Source organism: Falco rusticolus, chromosome W, assembly GCF_015220075.1.
Source record: "Falco rusticolus isolate bFalRus1 chromosome W, bFalRus1.pri, whole genome shotgun sequence".
In the NCBI taxonomy this organism is placed as follows: domain Eukaryota; kingdom Metazoa; phylum Chordata; class Aves; order Falconiformes; family Falconidae; genus Falco; species Falco rusticolus.
The window spans coordinates 21,704,295-21,724,987 of record NC_051209.1 but is presented as its reverse complement, the minus strand read 5'-3'; the positions used below and the strand labels follow the sequence as shown (position 1 = coordinate 21,724,987).

Genomic DNA, 20,693 nt, shown 5'->3' with positions numbered 1-20,693 from the left:
CTGCTGAGCAGTCTTAGTTTCACATTAATAGCAAACCAAATGCACATGCTACTATAAATGTCACCTAAATTACTAAAAAAACCCCAAAACCCCCAACAAACAAACCCTACACAAGGGTTCCAAACAGATTTTTAAAACAAATAGGGGTACTGCATAGCATAGTAGCAAAACAACTTTTTTATTGCAACCTACACAACAGAAGCCACTTCTAATTAAGTATTATTTAAGGTCCTTTTTTCTTGGCTAAAACAGTAATCAAAGCTTTTTGTCTGTTAATTAAAAAAAAAAGTAATAACTCTGCTGCTTAGTCTTTTTTCCCTCTAATTTTCTTACCTTTTTTGTTTTCTCTAAGGAACTACTTTTAGTTGATGAATTTTCTGACAAACAAGTGTTTCTTGTTCTTTTAAAATGTTTTTTTTCTTTTTTTCATAATGCTAAATCTTCTTCCTAGTATAAATTAAGTTGTTCCATTCTAATCTACACAGTCTCAACATTAAATTTACCCATGACTAGATTGCATCATTGTTTTACCTGACCCGTAAAGGAGGGAACAAGGTCTCCCATATTCCTTGTACAGACCATACAGTCACACAGTTGCACCTTCAGTGCTCAAGTAAGGAGTGGCTGAAACTCTAATGAGGATGAGTCCTATATACCTAAGAGCTTTCTTACAAAACATTAGAGAGTGTGACTTTTCCCTGGTAGTCTGTCACTCTTGTATTTAATATAATCACAGCATAGCACCAGAGTGCTGCACTCAGTAGTGTGCAATAGGTTCAAAGTACATAGCAAGTAATAAACATTCTGTACTTCTGTGGCAGACATATCCAAGGTTTCTAGACAACAGGATCTCCAATCATTCCCCAGGGTGGCCAGAAATACTGGGCAAATGTTCAAGCTCCTCAACATTTCAAACAGAGAACATACCTAGAAAATTTTATGTATGCTGATCTTAATAAAATGCAATTTAGTCTTTGGTAAAACATATTTTAAAATTTCATGAGATACTTTCCTAGAGTGAGCATTTGCCAATTAACTTGTGTTAGTAAATCAAAAAAGCCCCAATAATTATGTAGTGCCTATAGCATTACTACTAAAAATCACTAAACTTGGTTGTTTGTCATCATGATTCAATTTTTTTCATTATATTTTCCTATCAAATTCAGAAAATTAGCTCATAAATATAAGCATACACTATGCTCAACCATAGAAGTCTGAAAAATCTTAAATATCCTAGAAAATAAGATTGTTAAAATAATACTGGAAATGCATATTTTGATTTATTAAACTGTGTTTCATAAAAGTAAGCAGTGTTCCTGAAGATATTGACTACTTGGTTATGTTTTGAAACTGCAACTTTCTCCAGAATATGTTTATTAAAAATTTTGTTTCTACCTTTAAAGGAAAGTGGCAGCTCTCTATCATAAACTTCTGTGATAATCCGTGATAATAATAAACAATTTTTGTGATTCTGAAAGTTAAAAGGTAAACAAAAGGGAAAGACCTTTTTCCCCCCATGTATACCACAGTATGTGTAACCCAGGCTGTGTGCACTGGCAAAGTCTGCAGTACTAAGAAAACAGAAAATTATATTACAGTTCTATTTCCTGGCTTTAGACCCACATGACATATTTGCATTCAGCTTTCTAAATTTATCATAATGAAACCCTCATAAGGTAAGACTTTGCTACATACATGTTCTCTCTGAAATGGATTATTTGAAATGCAAATTATTCTTTTCAAATATACCTTTAAAACAAAAAATAACAAAAAACTTATGAAGACAGAAGTTAGAGGAAAATAGCAATTAAAAAAGGACATTAACCATTATCATAAGCTGTTTTAGCACAATCACTATACAGTTCATCCACAAGCCATCATGGATATAATATAGTTGAGAGACAGCAGTTGATGTAATGAGTAGTATTATAAGTGAGTCTTTAAAGTTTACTCTAAATAGCAGAAAAATATCTATTCCTATTCAATGCTAACTGCCAGTATCTGTCTCACAGGTATTTTGAGGCCATACTAACTAGACCAGTACTAATTAAGACAGATGAGCAACAGAATGCTTTTTACAGAATTTAAAGGGGGAGGAAGGGGAAATAGCACTTCTCAAAAAATAATCGTTTCTAAAATTGTTTATATTTTACAGGTGTCACATTACCGTTTAATGAATAAATGCAGTACTCTTTTTCAGTAATCATAATTACCAAGTAAGACATAACACAATACACTTCCAATAGAGTTTACATATTTCTTTTCCCCTTTATTTTATTTTCTAAGAACATGAGATCTAAATAGGCCCTTCTCATCAAACATGGATACAACAGTTAAAGAAATGAGTAAATACTACAGTGTTTGTGAAGATAGTAAAAATCACTAATGCTGTTAATTGATTTGATTTGTATGCCATTATTTTCTTAACAGTCAGGCAAAAATGCATTCTACCATGACAGAATGCTGTGACTTCAATTATATTTTCCCCCATGTTGCTTAGAATACTTTTCTGGGATTTCCTATAAGGAATATTCTACAGTTTTACATAGTAAGTATGGGGTTTTTTTCTTCAGTTCTACTTATATATTATGATCTAGCAGAAGTGTTTCAATTAATTTGTTCTTCAGAATAATTTATAAACAGCATAACTATTTTATTTAAGTATCCTTAAATCAAGTCAAACACAAAAAAATCTAGTAAAAACATATAAATGATACTTACAATAATACTATAATATTTTATAAATAGGTTTTAAACTTATTCTTGTTGGAAGAATATGTTTAAAGATAAACCTACTTCTTGACCGGCAGCATGTAGAACAACTCAGTTGTGATAAAAACCTAAGAGAAATGCTGTTCAGCTCTCATTAAAACTTTGCTAAGTATGAAATGGGCTGATTTTTTAAGTTAAGTGGCACAGAGTTTAGCTACAAATGTTTAAAAAAGCAAACTGGAAATAATCAGTATTATAAATGAAAATGTTATTTTATAATTTCCTCTGGAAAGGGGATTATCATCATGTTTCTGTCTCATATTTTAGCCATATGGGTTATATACTGTGTTATTTTGAGATAATTTTAATTTTTTTTTTTTAAAGAAAAATTTACATTCCTTTTGATACACAGAGTTAAGCAGCTACAGAACAGAGTCAATCTGTGGAAGAAACAACAATAAGGAATATAATGTACCCCAAAATCATAAGACCTGATCATCTTCAATATTGCAGAGAAAGCAGTCAAGACAATTAATAATGTTTTAATATATAGAACTCCAGCTTCTCTCCCTTGATCATCTGAGATATCGGTGGATTTCCCTGAAACACACTACAAACATACCTTAACTTCTGTATTGGCTATGCAAGTATCTTAAAATTTCAGGGAGGACTTAAGATGCATAGATTGCTATGATTCATTGGCACTAAAATTCATTGCCACTATACATTTAACTTGCTAGCAGTTCAAGTGATCAAAATTACAATACTGAAAATAAATGACTTCCTTACCTATGTATACAGTTTTTAGCTTCAAGATATGCCATACCAGAAGCAGCATCTAGTGAAAATTTCACTAACTGTTTGGGTTTTAGCTCATCCTTCTTTTTTCTTAAAAAGGACAGGAAATCTCCTCCTAGAGAAACAGACAGACAGACAGACAATGAGACAAGAGAGAGAAATGTCAGTAATCTGTTATTAGGGATGCAAGACCAAACAAAATGCAGCTATCAGCTATTCTCCTCAACCTATCAGTCTGAAGTTAATTTAAGAAAAAGGAAGGAATCACCAGATGTAGTTTCCATAAGCTCCCTTAAATATGAAGTGCTTAAAAGTGAAAACTGCACAAAGTATATCAGAAGTTAAGCAAAACCTGTGGTTTTGTTATATTAAAAATCTTCACTAGTATACATTAAATACACATTTATATGAAAAGTATTGACAAAAACAACTGATAAATTGTGATAAATGTAGTTCTAATTACAGAATGGTTGCTAGAAGGGTCTATTAAAATTGTGAATAAAGTAATTAGTTTCTACTTGTAGGTTTATATACATTAAAGTAATTGATTTGTAATTGATCATTTGTAGTAGTGTTTCTCAAACTCTACACTGAAGCTTTTGGAAAGGTTACAAATTTTACTTCTTGGACAATATTAACTGCCAATATTAACTGCTGACAATTAAAGGCAAACAATTATTACTGGGACTTCGGTCTTCTGCCTTGGAGGAACTAACTTGCTACCATCTTGTCTGAGGAGGGGAAGGTGTCAGCATAAAGGATTCCCAAAAGGGAATCTGCATTTGCAAAATAGTTTCAGAAAAAGTGATCTAGCACAAAGATAAACATGGGAGACATTATATAAACACTGCAATGCCAAAAAACCATAGTATAGCTTTCCATGTCACAATAATTACTTGTTAATTTATAGCCAGCCATTGTTCCAGACTTTGTTTCTTTTCATTTTGCACTGAACTGACTACAGCAATTCTCTCACAAGTAATACTCTATGACACAATCTGAGAGGTTATTGATCCAGTCTAGTAACTGACAAAAAGTAGATATAGCTAGGGAGAAGGAAGATGACCACTCCATTGAAATAGGTGTCATTTCTTCCACGTGTAAACAGAATTGTTCTGATTACAGCAGACGGTTAAAAATAATTTTTAAGCATTCCCTCATATACACACACACAAGCAATATTACATTTAGAGCTGACTAAAATTATTGTTTATATACTGAGCGCTCACTGCTCATACATAGGAATCATCTTCAGTACATAGGAATTGTCTTTTAATAAGTATGATTATACGTCTACACGAATGTGAAATTCTTCCAGTGCTGACAAATTATGGCATTGCTTGTATGGGAAGAGTAAAACAAGGCAGCTTACAAAAAAAGCCCTGTAAGGTCATCTTAAAAAACAACTAACCAGAATCAGCCAGTTTTCAATATTGAAACCCACATCACATAAATGCATTAATCATATGCTGGAGGATGCATGAATTTTGGTCCCATGAGACAGGAACACCTCAGGGTCCTGTCAGAACCAGGTTCCAGGCCATCAGAGCAATAACTGCCTTGCAAGCCTTGCCTTGCAAGGACTTTTAATTGAAAAATTGTATATAATTCCTTTCTAATATGCTTAAGCAAGCAGATTAAGATCCTAATTTTAATCAGGTGATTTCGACTTGCTAATTTATCTTCAGTGCTTGACATGCACTGCATGAATTTCCATATTTTTGAGAAAAAATAGCACAGTATACCTCAGTTGTATACAGTATATTTTATGTTTATCATCAAAATATAGATTAGTAATTCTAATGTCTCAAAAACACAATAGGGAAAAAAACTCACCAAGGGCATGTTTTTTTAGTAGTTCTGTTTACTGGTATTTGTTGATCAATAAAGGTCATGAAAATATCTTTTAGATACTCTGTTCAACCTTGACTTGAAAGCACTGTTAGTTATACATGGAATTAAAAAAAGTGATTTCCATTGTATACTGTACAAAATATATTATGTCATTTCAGGTTAAATCTGTTTATTCTCATCACTGTAACACAAACATAAGCTTAACTGACTGTCCTTTAACAAAATTGCTCTTACTAGCAAATTCTGACTTTTACAATCTATTGTGGCCCATGTTTCATCTATTCATCTTCACAAGAAACCGTCCACAGGAATATCTTCAAAACTAAAGTGGATTTCACTACAAGCCCTTCAGTATAGAACTCTAGTTAAATATCTTTATTTACTTCTTAAAACAAGTTTTACTATAAAAGCAGTAATTCACTATTTGCAGCATATAGTGTCAAAACATAATCTTAGATTTCATAGCTGTTAATAAAAATGAAATAAGCAAAATTTTAAGCAAAAATATTACATCAGCATCTCCCTGTCATGCTCATGATTTATAGCATAAATTTTATGTAATATTTTTTCGTCATATAACAGTTCACTTAATGTGGAAAGCAAAAAGAATCTACTTTTTTCCAAGACCAAAAAACTTTCTATGATGAATGAGAACACAATAAAAAACAGGAAACAGCAATGAAATATGCTAAATAAGTTTACAAAATATTATGGTAATCTCTAACTTAAGGCATTTATGATCAACTGTAAATATATACTTCAGTGTTCTCTTGAGCTGGTGCCTAAAATGGTACTTATCCACATGTTCTAGACAGTCTTGTAATTATTCTAATACCAATATTTATACTTAACATAATTAAAATATAGTTATAAAATTATGATGGGAAACATATATATTCATATATATATAAAAAATTAAAAAAGTAGAAGTTCCTTTTTTAAATAACAACCATATTAAGCAGAAATTTGTTTAAAGAGTCCACTTATTCTTTTTACAGACGGTAATCACTTGGATTCAGCATGCTTCTGGCAGTACCACTGAATGGTCACCTAACACAGATGAGTTCCATGATTCAATACTCATACCTGTTTTATAAGCTTTAATAATAATATTAAAATTATTTTTATATGCACTTCTAAGTATTTAGAAATTTGAGGATTCATACAGACTGTCTGAAGTCAAGAAATTAACATTTACTTTATTGCCTTGTACCTTAAAGCATTATGTATTATCAACAGAATACAGCCAAACACAGCTACTTAAAACTATGAATTCTAAACATTAAAAAGGCATCTGTAGCAATTCTAGAAAATACTTTTAAAAAATGTAAACATCTATTTGGCAAACTATAAAAATTTAAGACTTTAGAAATGCTAAAGTTGTCACTTTCCTCAACATAGTTAATTTTCACTTTTCAAGTAATTGAACATTTGTGTGTAATGCAGTACTTTCACCAGTATTTTTAAAATAACATAAGTAAGTAGTAACAGAAATTGTAAATAAACCCCAGTTTTTTCACGTACCTACAGATATAAATAATTGTATTACTGTTGCAAAACCGAGTTAAAACTTCTGTTAAGCAAACTAAATAAAAGCTGCTATAATAATGTAAAGTTTTGCAATACTAATATTAACATTGGTATTAATGAAGTATGAATGGAAATGCATGCTTGTAAAAGCAAAAGATGGAAGAAAAGATCAAGATCTGAAAGAATGTCATGCACTGGGAGCCATGGATATGATTTAGCAGCAATAAAACAGGTAAACACTGAGAAGATATTGCTTACACCAGGACCACAATGCAGATGACTTGTTAGCAGAAAACTTGTGATGAGACCACAACACAGATGACTCAGCCCAAGATCTGCATGCCAATAAAATTGGATAACAAGGTTACAACACATTATATGTGCTGTTACTCTTCCTGTTAACAGGAAGATGCACTGTCAACATAATATATTCAAAATGAGTTAAATATTGACAATGGTCTGCAACCTTGCCTAAGATTTAAGGTGGGTCAGATAAGCTAGTCTGAAGCCAATGATCCTACCGCAGCAACTACTGACTCCCAAAAGGCATAAAGGCCTGTCTAAAACCCAGCCTGTGATCACTAGTTAAGAGGAACCCAGAAATCATAGCAAGAACTCAACAGCCAGCATCTATTGTCCTCTGTGAATATGAGTGTATAGATACAACTTATTTAAGAAATTAATTAAAATGAAAATCACCTTCCCCTTTCATGAAGTCTTCTATTGAGTTTGGTTACATTAATTCCTGCAATTGGACTATATAATTTAAAAAAATATTAATAAAATCAATAACCTTAAAAGATACTCATGATAAGAAAGTAGCAATGATCCATGTGACACATACATGTAGAACAACTTTTTTTAGTCTAAAGAAAAGCAATGAACATTTATCTCCAAATGAAGACACATTAATATTTTTATTTAAAAGTTGGTTTTAGGCAAAGCAAAAAATAAGAATATGAAGGAATACCAATAAATAAAACTAAGGAAATAACACTACATATAAAGATCTTGTAGCTATCAAAATGCGTTGTCTACATTTTTATATTTGATCGGTTTCATTCAAATTTCCAAAAGACTGTCTATTTGTTTTGTCTGCTTGCCAGTGGATGAAATATACTTTTTTTGTATAGTCTTGATACAAAATATAGTTTTGTTAAAGCCTAAAATATTTAAAAATATAAAAATCAAATTCTACTCTCAAATATTACAATTAAAAAAGACTGTATAACAGGGCTTTGGTTTTGTTCCATCAGAAAGAGCAGCTCTGAGCTGAAAGAAATTTTTAATCATCATCTGTTCCCCAACAGAGGCATCTGACTGTTCTCCCTGTTCTCTTAATATCCTCACAGATGGAAATCATGCAGCAAATAAGAGGAAGGCAGAGCCACACATGAACGTATAAGAGTAAAGAAACAGGAGAGGAAGAAGAAATGGGGTCTGTTTGCATGTGGGAGTGTTACAAGAGGGTTTGGGAAGGAGAGGGTGAAGTGGGACATATATGCAGAGAAGAAAGTCATTGGAGGGTCTGACTCATAGGGTGATATGCACAACAGGAGAGAATGTGGCAAGGGCAGAAGCATTGAAAGTTGCAGAGGAGTAGAGAGAGAAAGAAAAATGGAAGCTGGAAGATTAGCTGAATGCAGGAGGAAAGGACAAAGTAAGAGAGATGAAAACTAGAGGAAGAGACAGGGGTCATATTTGTGTGAAGAGAAACTGTAGGGGTAGACAGAAGATGGCTTCAGCAACAGGCTGTGTATTGAGCCAAATAGCTTATTTGATTAAAAACTATATTACAGAGGAAAAAACAAAACTTGAATTAAAAACAGACAGTAACTATCATTGTTAAAAATCTGCACCTTATCTCTAATTTGAATTTGTCTAAAATTTGACTATTTGTTTGTGTTGCAATGATTTTTGACAGTGTGAAGTAAAAGATTCAGGATGTTACTGATAGTATAAAGATCTCAAATTTGCTGGCAAAACTCAGCTACTGATGATGTACAACACAACCAATGAGGCGGATCATGCACTACTATATTAAAGATTTAAGAGGTCTCAAAACAGAAATGATTGGAAAAAACCATGAATGATCTTTTATAAAGTTCTCACTGTCTCTATAAGCAATAGAAAATGGGAAAAAAAAAACCAAAAAACATACAAAGCAAACACCACAGAAACTGAATCACAGAACACAAAGAAAAAAATTAAGCTTTTTAAACATCAGTCAGCATTCCAGGCCTATGAATGGAATTGGCTGTATCCCAGAGATAGCAGGGCTAAACTTCAGGCTCAGGTAAGACAACGTATGCATATTTGAGTGACCCTTACACTACAGTGAGATCTCATTTACTCAATAGTTCATTTAGACACTCCAACTAGCAGAAAAACTCAGATAATCTGGATATTATACATGATATCAACAAATAAAACATACCTACCTTGGTACTTGGTTCCAAATGGGCTTGTTAGCTTTAGTGCAGCTAACAGCAGAAATATATGGAGTTAGCTGTGATTTGGTGCTATACCCAAAAATATAACTACAGAGCATAATACAGAAAATATGAGTAATTCCATAAAACTCAGCTTAGATTTAATAGGATGTATTAGCTGCATCTCAGCACCAGCTATACTGAATCTGTAGGCATTTCTCCACTTGATACCTTGTAGCCCTCCCTTCCAAGGACAAGAAAAAGGCTTGCTAGGTCAGGCAGAATACTGGCCTTTATTTGCAAATGCCTTTGACCTAATAAGCCCACTGGAGCTAAAAAGTGCTGTAGTATACAGAAAGCAGCAATGGAGTTGTCTTAATTTCAGAAGAGCTGGAGTGAATAAGCCAAGCTGAACCAAAGCCAACTGCAGATATGATGGCATGAACAGAGTGCATAGGTAGCCCGAGAGCCAGAGTTAGGAACGGCTTATCAGATCCTGTTACAGGCATTATAGAAATAGCCATGCTGTTTCTGAACATGCCAGCATAGCTGAAATCATGCAGTGCTGCACCTGAGCTAATAAAAACTGTCACCTCTGACTTGTTTCTTCATCAGTAACAGAGAATTTGCATCCTAAATGATTCTGTCCAAATGTGAACAGCTGCAGAGATGGGTGTGATGACCTTGCTGAATTCCACCTAAAAAACTAGTTACGTATGTCTAGGTATAAGCTGAACATACATAGCTGAAACCTGAATCCAATGATAAATTCAGACAACCTTCTTTTGCCTTTTATATGTACAAGCATAGCTCTACCTGTTTACAGTTGCAAGCATTCAGCAAATCTACTCCAATGTATGTCAGCATGAGCATAAATAAAACAAGAAACACAAACTCAGTGTCCAATTAATGTGTGTGTGTGTGGGCAGGTTGGAACCATGCATCCATTATCAAATAGAAATTTTATGGTGGTATCAGGAATGCATGCTAGTATTCCAGAGTAACATTTGCAATGCACTCAGTATTACAGTGAAAACCCCAGAAATGTCTGCTGGGGGGAGGGGGGAAGGGGAGGGGAAAATCCCACTAAGAGCAGATCACTGATAGAATACATTAAATAAGGCCTGTGGCCATAGAAAGGATTTGGAGAAGAGAAACAAATACTGAAAAACTGTTCAGAACTGTATGAGGAACGGATCTGGTATGAAAAGGAAATTCAGTTATTAAAGGCTGCATCACAATATATATGCTAGAGGAAGCTAAATTCAGACTCAACAGACAAGTCAGATTTTTGAACTGTCTATTTTTGAATGCTTGACTTTGCAAAATGAAAGTTCTTTTAAAAAATTTCAAGGGATGTAATTTTAACTATGTTAATTATAAGAATGCTTAAATATGCACAAACCTGAAAGAGAGAATAGGCTATCTGCTTGTGATTAAATAGTCCAACAGCTAAAATGAGTAGGTCATGAAAAGTGTAACTGCAATCTTATTTCTACCACCTTGAATCAATAGTTGGAACTTATGAAGATGTTTGCATCTGCTGTCATTAGACAAATCCTTCTAGAGAGAACTGATACAGGCTTAACTAAGGCGCATATTTTGACAGCCTGTGCAGATTTTCTTTGCTGAAGAAATGAAGGCATCTTTGAAGGTTCTATAGGATATATTTTTCAAAGTATTTGCATGAAGTGGTAACTCCACAAGATGATACAACTAAATTAAAAATTCTCCACTCTAGAACACATAATTCATGAACATGCAAAGTTCCTTCCTCTACCTTAAGTCCCTTTAGAGCAAGCTGAAATTCAAGTAAATTGAAATGAACATAAAGTAGAACAAAGAATTTTGTGGCTTAGGATTGCTTTTTGCATCTGAAAATTTAATTTGATTTTTATTAGCTTTTCCCTAAACCTAGGAAAAGAAAAAAACATCAGGAGTTTAGAGGGTCTCTTGCAATTTGATTTTGATTGCATGGGAGATTGCATGATATATTATGAGCAAATGAAAACAGAATTAAATGATCCTCATGGTTTCAGTGAATTAAATCCCTTTATTCTGAAAGCAGAAATATCATAGTAAGGTCCATGATCAGTGAGAAAAGTTGGGACTAAGAAATAATAGTGAAGAAGGATGAGACAGAAGGGTATTCTAGCTTCTTCTTTTCCATAAAAAGATGCAGGGTTCATTCTGAAAGGAGAAAAGAGAGGGAATGATCTTTAGAACACTGACCAAGGGTTTCTTGTTATTAGGTAATCACTAACACCTACTGAGATATTTATCTGTGGTATATGTGTCACAAGAAATAAGAAAAGGTTGGTAGAACACTCTCTTTTGTAGTTAAAGAAACAATTATTATGCCTCCTTAAACAATGATGCCAGTTGCTTATCTGTAAAACAGAAGAACACAGCTCTTTTAAAAATATTCCAGTTGATTTTTTCTGTATCAAAATGTAATGTTTAGTTTTATGTGTTCCTTGATATAGGCTTTTTTAATATGTAAGAAAGAAGTTTATCTTGTGATTGACAACAGGCATATTTTATTAGACAATCATAAAATATTATTTGTTAAAATATTTGTTATGATCTCTGAGTCATCAGGAGAAATTGTCTTTAATCAATTTACTGGACTCTGTCAATTTGATACAAGAATCATATGAAGCTTAATCTTTAAAAACCCTAAGCCTCTTATTCCTATGTTTTCAATACAGTGGATAAAACTTCCCAAGTCCAGGTCATCATCAATGGTACCATTATGAAAACATGGTTAGAATAACAAGTTCTGTCTTCTCAGGCCTTCTCCTTTCTTAGTCAATTTAAGGGACTATCTTTTTCATCAAATGTTGTCTGAGAAGCTAGGACTAGAACGACCTCACACCAACCAACTCTAGAAAAAGATGTCACAATCTGGTTAAAGAATTTTCCTCCCCTTTCCCCTTGTAAAGATGTCTGCAAAGCCCACAGGACATTACTGAGAAGTGACCCAGCCCCTAACAACCCAGCCAAGAGAAGTGAGATAGGATGTATTTTTCCACACATACATCTCCTTAAAGTAAAAAGAAGCTATAACACACATGGACAAATTAGATTAAGATAATTCCTTCATTTTATGATAGGCAATGGACAGGGAAAAATATAACAAAATATTTCTTTATTGGGGTATTCTATGATGGATTGACACTAAGTGTATGTATGAAGTTAGGTCTAAATTTGCTGTTGGCCATGTTGAAGAAACTGAAATGTAGGTAAATGATGGTTCTTTTTCATTTAACATATATAATTTCTGACAGACCTTTTCATTTTGTTTATATATCTGCAACATGCTCTGCTACCTTACTTACTATTTTCAGTTACTCATTGCTATGTCAACTTTCTTGAATTTTCTTCATCAGTGTGATCTTTTCTTTAGGAAGCATGTCATTTATTATGTTCTGTTAACACAAAAAATAAGGGATCTAGCTATAAAGGATTGTTGTATTTGACAACTTGTTGCTAATAGATAGCAGACAAAACATCTGGGCTGCTTTTTGTACTGGGACTGGCTGGGATGGAGTTAACCTTCCTCATAGCAGCCCATATAGCACTGTGCTTTGTACTTGTGGTTAGAGTGGTGTTGATAATGCACCAATGTTTTGACTATTGATGAGCAGTACTTGTACAGCATCAAGGTTGTCTCTCCATCCCCCTCTTCCAAAAGCTGGTAGTGGACAAGAGCTTAGGAGGGGACATAGCTGGAACAGTTGACCTGAACTGACCAAAAAGATATTCCATACTATATGACATCATACTCAGCAATAAAATCTAAGAGAAAGGGGGGTGGGGACATTCATTATTTAGAAGCTCATATTCCGAAGCAACTGCTACATGTACTGAGACTCTACTTCTCAGGAAGCAGCTGGATATAGCCTGCTGATGGAAAACAGAAAATAAATCTCCTGACTCTTCTACCTCCTCCCCCGCTGAGCAACTGAGGGGGGATGGGAAATGGGGGTTATGGTCAGTTCATAACACTTTGATGCTCCTTCCACCTCACAGTTTTCCCCTGCTCCAGCATGGGGTCCCTCTCATGGGATACAGTTTTTCATGAACTGCTCCAGCATGGGTCCTTTCCATGGGGTACAGTCCTTCAGGAACAGAGTGCTCAAGCATGGGTCCCCCACAGGCCACAGCTCCTGTCAGGAGCCTGTTGCAGCATGGGCTCTCCACAGGATGCAGTTTCCTTCAGGGCATATCCACCTGGTCCAGCATGAGGTCTTCCATGGGCTGCAGGGTGAATATCTGCACCGATGTGGTACTCCATGGGCTGCAAGGGGACAATCTGCTTCACTATGGTTTTCTCCACAGGCTGCAGAGGAAATCTCAGCTCCAGCACCTGGAGCATCTCCTCTCCCTCCTTCACTGACCCTGGTGTCTGCAGGATTGTTTCTCTCACTGTTTTCCTCACTTCTTTCTCTTACTGCTGCTGCATAGCTTTTTTACCCTTTCTGAAATACATTATCACAGAAGCACCACCAGCATTGCTGATTGCCTCATCCATTTTGGAGCCAGTTGAAACTGGCTTCGTCCATCATGGGGGCAGCTCCTGATGGGAAGCCACGCCTGCATTCTCCCGCTACCAAAACATCACCACATAAACACAATACAGTTTTGTATATAACAATGGATGCACAGATGCTTAAGTATGCATTTGCCACTGTCTCTATTGTTTTCACTGATGACTTTATCCAGATGCATATTCCTTAGTTCCATTTACATTTGAGACAATGGAAAAAAAACAAACAAAAAAGATTTCCTCTGCAGAGAGAGTTAATGACAGAATCACTAATAGAATAACACTTCTCTACATAAAGTGCTAAGTTTCCAGAAATTTTTTGAACACCTGAACATAGTAAGAATCTGAATTGAAACCTGAATCTGAAATGAAAAGCAGAATCTGAAATGAAAACCAGAATAAGCCACTACTGAAACACTGAAACCCACATCAAAGTAGTCTCAAAAAGACACAGTAAGCATTCAGTGTACATGTATTTGGGAAATAAAAACTGTAAAAAAGTGAAATTAAACAGAACATTAAAAAACCTAACACAGAATTCCACACATTATGGAGCCATTTCTAATGTTTTCTCAGAGAAGAAACTGTAATGTATTAATCACACTTTCACTGCTGTACACTTACAAAATACAATTCTAACTTAAAACATGCCATTTTTTGTCATTAAAAATAATTTCAGAGTTATTCTGTTTAAACATTTTCAACTGTAAAGACATATAAGACAAAGCACAGATAAAGATGATACTGAGAAAGCTGAGTTGTGAGTGAAAGTCAAAAAGCCCACCAACATTTTATTCTTCAAAGGGCAGCATTAAATATCAAATCAAAGCACTAATAATATTAATTTTAGATAATCTCATCCAAACTTGCAATTAGAGAACAGAAAACAAGTAATATCAGAACCACTGTTTTTCTGAACTCTTTTGTCTGTCTTTCCTCTGCCAACTTCTTCAGTTAGCATCCTTATCTTTTCTAGCGGATTTGGCCAGTTTTACAGTGTGCAAGCTAAGTTTTAACTGTCCAAAGAACACAGAAAAGTGTGATGATTCAAGCACAGTGTAATGTTATAGAAGGCAGGCAAACATGGAAGTTATCCAGAGGACTTATAGCCCAGAGAAAATTAAGAAGTTTCTTGCAAACCCAAAGTCAGGACACAAAATTTTTTGATGGATTTGGACTGCAATCTGGGCATGAGAATCAGTGAAAGACTTCCACTAATTCCTTCTCTAATTGTATTAGTATGTTTCAACAGCTTGCCCTAGACTCTGAAAACCCTGAATCAGAACGATAAAGTTGTTAAAAGATGGGGCTTTATATTTATTAGCAGAGATGTCTAGAGAAGCCGATTACCACTGTATGTCTGAAAAAAATGTCTCAGGACAATGCCATTAGTTTCCATGTTAATAAAGTCAATCACATGTACTAATATAATAATCTAATAGAATAAAGGCAGAAAATTACAATAAGTCAAAGATTTCATCAATGCACTTCTACTAAAGCTAGTTAGTACTCAGGAATTATAAACAGTCTAAATATTTACTAAGTCTTCATGAATTAAATCTAGCAATATATAAAACAAAGTGTTGCATATTAACCAATACCAGAGGCTACCAAACTCACACATTTTCCAGCTTCTAAGAGAATCAGAGTGATACAGTTGCCTGAATCTGGTATCATCCCATCAATTTGAAACTTTCTCCAATCATTCATGAATAATATGAACTGAAGGCTAAAAAATAAATCAAGAACATCTGAAAAAATGAAAAAATGTGCTGAACAATGCATTTTCATAAAGAGAAAACCTATATGAAAGATAATCCAAATTTGAGTTACTAAAATTGAAACGCTACCCAGTCATTAAGTTTCTTTAAATACAAGTATAGCATTAATAATATAACCCTATTGTTAAAGGAAGTATTATTTAATATCTTTTCAGGAGAAAAATTAAGATATGGCAGAGATATATTGTAGAAAATTCTGCTCTTGAATAGTTACAGAAAAACTCACAACAGATTTGAATAGCTCCTTCCACACCTAAGGTGGTAGAAGTTAAGATCTCCAAAGATTTGCAACACGGGTGACTTTTGAGATTAATCATAAGAATGCAAATAAAGGCAAATAGGAAAAAAATATATTTTACACTATGGAAACAATACATATGAATATATGCTGTGAGAAAAGAAAAAAAAAATACCTGAAACAAGTTCCATAACAATATAAATAGGTTGTCGTTGTGTGCAAACTCCTATGAGTTTTACAATATTAGGATGATCATACTGTTTGAGTATTCTGCAAAACATACAGTAAATTTATTATATTAATAAACTTTATTGTATAAACTGATTAAGTATCATAGGAAAATATCTTAAACCCTTAAAATTATTTTAATGGAACACATCATTACTGTTATTAAAAATCAATACAACAGATCAATCATCACTGTGTTTGAATGAGGACACATCAACTCACTTATAAATCAAGACTGAATGCTATATTACTTTTATTATAATTCTACTATTTGTCTACATGACAAAAGAACTGAAAAAATGGCCTGATAGATCTGTAGTTCCTCAAGAACCCTTGTAATTAAATAACATTTCAGTGGTGGACCAATAGCAGTTAGGTCAAAAAAAGCCTGCACAGCACTTACCTATACTTTTCTTCTGCACTGTTCAAATGCACACTCATTCCAATTTAAGAGATTAATTTGTACAATAAGTTTTAAAATAATTTAAAAGACAGCAATTTCAACTTTGGAAATTAAACCAAAACATTCATGTTTTCTTACACAATGCTTTAAAAAGTACATTTGCAATCTAAACCAGCATTCTATAATTTACAAGTATAATGAAGAACTAGGAAAAACTCTGAAGAAACAATACAAAATTTAAATGTTTCTTCTACTATTTGCTAACTTAAACTATGTCTTCTTTTTCATAAAAGAAAGTAAATTAGTAACCTAGTTAGTACATACATACTTAGACACAGCACATTTATTTTTCTTTCATTATAAGACTGTTCTTCCAGCAGCAGGCTGCTTAGCAAATGAAGCATCTCTGCAGTAGCCAAGTTATACGCCATTTAAAGATATTAGATAGATATAATGGCTGATATTAGTGATTTAAATAATGTCTTATAGTTTTCCATATTGATCATACTATTTTTTGAGTAAAAATGAAAATATATCAAGTTCCATAGCAAGAAGAGAAAAAGATAATTTAAACTTTTAAAATTATCTTGATATACCTCTCTACCCTGATGACATTTATATACCCTGAAGATATTTATATACCCACATAAACAGCCTAAACTCAGAATAATTAGGGTATTGTGGCATGATTATAATCTGAAAAATAGATATGCAATCACATGCTGCCTGACACAGCACAGAATCTCTTCTGAAGTGAATACTTCTTCCCAAGAAAATATTAGTAAATGGGGATCTATACTATAACCTGGCCAAATTTTGTCAACTCTATTAATCAAGCAGGTGAGAAAGCAGGATTTATGACTGGTATATTTCAACAGTTACAATGCAACAGTGTAGTGCAACAAGGGGAAGTGCAAAGTCCTGCACCTGGGAAATAACCCCGTGTACCGATATAATGCTGGGGGTTACCCAGCTGGAAAGCAGCTCAGCAGAAAAGAAGGTGCCAGTTGGTGGACAAGTTCAACATGAGCCAGCAATGTGCCCTTGCGGCAATGGAGGCTAATGGTATCCTGGGATGATTTAGGCAAAGTACTGCCAGCGGGTCAAGGGAGGTGATCCTACCCCTCTACTCAGCACTGGTGAGGTCACACCTGTAGTATTGTGTCCAGTTCTGGGCTTCCAAGTACAAGAGTGACATGGACATGCTGGAGAGAGTCCAGTAAAGGGCCATGAAGATGATTAAGGGAATAGTGCATTTCTCCTACGAGGAAAAGCTGAAAGAGCTGGGACTGTTTAGCCTAGAAAAGAGAAGACTCAGGGGGGATCCCATCAGTGAATATAAAAACCTGAAGGGAGGATATGAAGAGGATGGAGCCAGGCTCTTTTCAGTGGTGTCCAGTGACAAGATGAGAAGCAATGGACACAAACTGAAACACATGAGGTTCCATCTGAACATCAGAAAACACTTTTTCACTCTTAGAGTGACTGAGCACTGGAAAGGATTGTCCAGGGACATTGTGGAGTCTCCCTCCTTGGAGAAATTCAAAAGCCATCTGGACATGGTCCTGGGCAACCAGCTCTAGGTGGCCCTGCTTTTAGCAGGGGGCTTGGACAAGATGAACCCCAGAGGACCCTTCCAACTGCAACCATTCTGTTATTCTGTGATATAATCATATTTAAAGTAACAGTGTCTTTCAGTCTCTTTATCTGAATCCTTATGGCAAAATGCAGAAAAAGTTTTAAATTGAGGCACTTAAAATAAGAAAAATGTGTTTTATAGGCATAGCTTGCTTTGCTGAAGAGTTGGTTTTGCCAAGTGCAGATGCTGCTGCATTCGCACCTTAAAAAATGCCTATTTTTAGTTACTGGGACAACAGTTGTGGAAAATATTGAGGGAGAGAAGAAAAAAAGGAAAAAAGTTTGATAATGGCTTCTTCAAATGCTTGTGAAAGTCAGATTTTATAAATTCATCTAGTAATAAAACTCAAAAAAACACCACAATGTAAATATATGTTTTAATTATATTTAGAAAACCTACCTGGCTTCTGACAGAAATTTTATTTTCAGTTCCTGCGGAAGATCTTCTTTACAAGTTTTTACAGCAACAGGAGTCTTATCCTTTAATCTTCCTTTATATACCTCACCAAAATTACCCTGAAATCAGGAAAAAAAATAATATCATTTTAAGTAAACAAAGTTTTTGCCTTTCCATAAAAGAAAACTAAAGTAAGGAGATTTGCATAATTTCCACCAGATGTATTTCTTACTTAAATAAAAACAAAATTAAAATTATTTAGGACAGAAATACAAGGAAGGTGTCAGCCAAATCCTCGCCCCACCCCTCAAAAAAAATAATCCCAAAACCAAAAACTGAAGATCTCATTCTTTTAGATAAGCTTTTTATTTCCCAAAGAACTCCACTTTAAATTTGTTGGGCAAATTTTCAGATGAATCCCTCTCCTGTTTGTTAGTATCTGGAGCTGCACATGAGTTTAATAAACAGCAAAAATCTGCTGGAAATGTTTTCCTTTCTTTCCTCAGTGATAGAGATTTATTTATACCATGCATTTGAATACTGTAGTGCCAAAGGAAGAAGACAGAAAAAAGAAGAAAAAAATAACCATAGATGGAAAATAGTAATGCTATTTAGTTACAAGAAAAGACATTCAGGTGCCTAAATACAAGCCTCTAGTACTGTTTGAGAAACCAACATAGATGGTAAGCATGGCAGAGGATCTTTAACAGCCATCTATTATTCTAGAATAGCACTTCGAAAGGTCAGGACACTACCTCTGATATCTAAAATGGCACTAGATGCCCAAAGATAAGTAGCTGAATCACTCCCAACATGCTTTTCCTCTAGCCTTCTGTTTAGAAGTACTTAACAGTGAAAACTGAAACTACCTTAAAGACTACTTAAGTATTGAAATTTGGTTTTTTCCCCTTAATTCAAAATATTTAATTATAATTTTATATAACTTTCATTTTACAGGGTATTATAGAATTAATACAGAGTAAATAAATAAAGCATTCACACCTGAGGTGAAGCAAAATCTTCCTCTTTAGTAAAGTTTGCATCATCTTCTACATCAAGCTTCCATGATTTTTCTACTGATCTTTTCCAGGCAACTCAAGATTTTATAAACCTTCAGATTTTTCATTTCCAGGGTATATTATGACAGTTTATTTAACATTTTCTTATATAGAAGCTGATCATCCTGTCATCCTTTGGTATGACTATTTTGTTTTTGAGATGGTTGCATGACAAGTTTAGTGACCTAACAAAGCTTTTTATTCTATTTATTATTTTCTAAATACTTCTTAACCAGATTTCCTTTTATAATCGCTTGTAAGCACTGAGTTGTCTTTATTGTTAAAAATGCTTTGTGCCAAAACCAGGCAAAACATACATAAATTCATTTTACTAAAGTAATCAATTTTCACATAGATTAACTGTCTTTACTAATCAAGACATTCATAGTTGTTTTTAGGAAGACAAACTTTTTTATGCCTGAAACATCCTTATTTTTGATATTTTTCTATTTAAGAATGTGAAACTGGCATAGTACCTGTATAGCATTTTATATGGATATAGCTCTGTCTAAAGGTAACTAATACTTTTTGTCATCTTAAGCTGTTAGAGATTTTGTCCTGGGAAACAGAATTTTTCTGACAGTATTTAATTCCCCATTTCTTGAACAGTTTATCAATTCTTATAGTGTCTCTTAATACTAAGGCAACTGTTGCTTTCATTTTACTTCTAATTTAAGCCTCTTTTTCAGGATTTGGGAAATCTTTTGGAACATTGTGTCCAAAGTGGCACTTGCACAAAATTTGTTGGTAGTTGCAAAGCTACTGAAAATGTAAAAGTGAGGCACAGGGCATTACCTGAGTAGGAGTGTTTTAAAAACTTACAGCTACTAAGCACAATTTGTGATAGAAACTGTAAGACTTAATTTAATACATATACCATTGTCAGGTTACCTAACATTCATTAAGTCATACAAAACCAATGAGAATTTGTTTTAACAAGTGTTGATTAAATCATATTATATCAGATTATTTGTATAAAACTTTCCTATTTTGCAACAATATTATTCTTTTGTAAGATTGCACAAAGTAAACCAGCCACATAACACTTTATAGAAAACCACTTATCTTAAAC

At 34.0% G+C, this 20,693-nt stretch overlaps 1 protein-coding gene across 6 annotated transcripts in view; it reads right to left on the bottom strand.

Moving 5' to 3' along the window:
- Positions 1 to 20,693, bottom strand: part of LOC119140661 (tyrosine-protein kinase Fer-like) — a 218,753-nt gene that overhangs the window by 32,530 nt on the left and 165,530 nt on the right. For all 6 annotated transcript variants that reach the window (XM_037372176.1, XM_037372177.1, XM_037372178.1 and 3 more), the window contains 3 exons: positions 18,567 to 18,682; positions 16,073 to 16,167; positions 3,502 to 3,625 (listed from right to left, as the gene is read on the bottom strand). In XM_037372176.1, the coding sequence (XP_037228073.1) occupies positions 3,502 to 3,625; positions 16,073 to 16,167; positions 18,567 to 18,682 (335 nt within the window). The remainder of the gene's footprint in view (positions 1 to 3,501; positions 3,626 to 16,072; positions 16,168 to 18,566; positions 18,683 to 20,693) is intronic.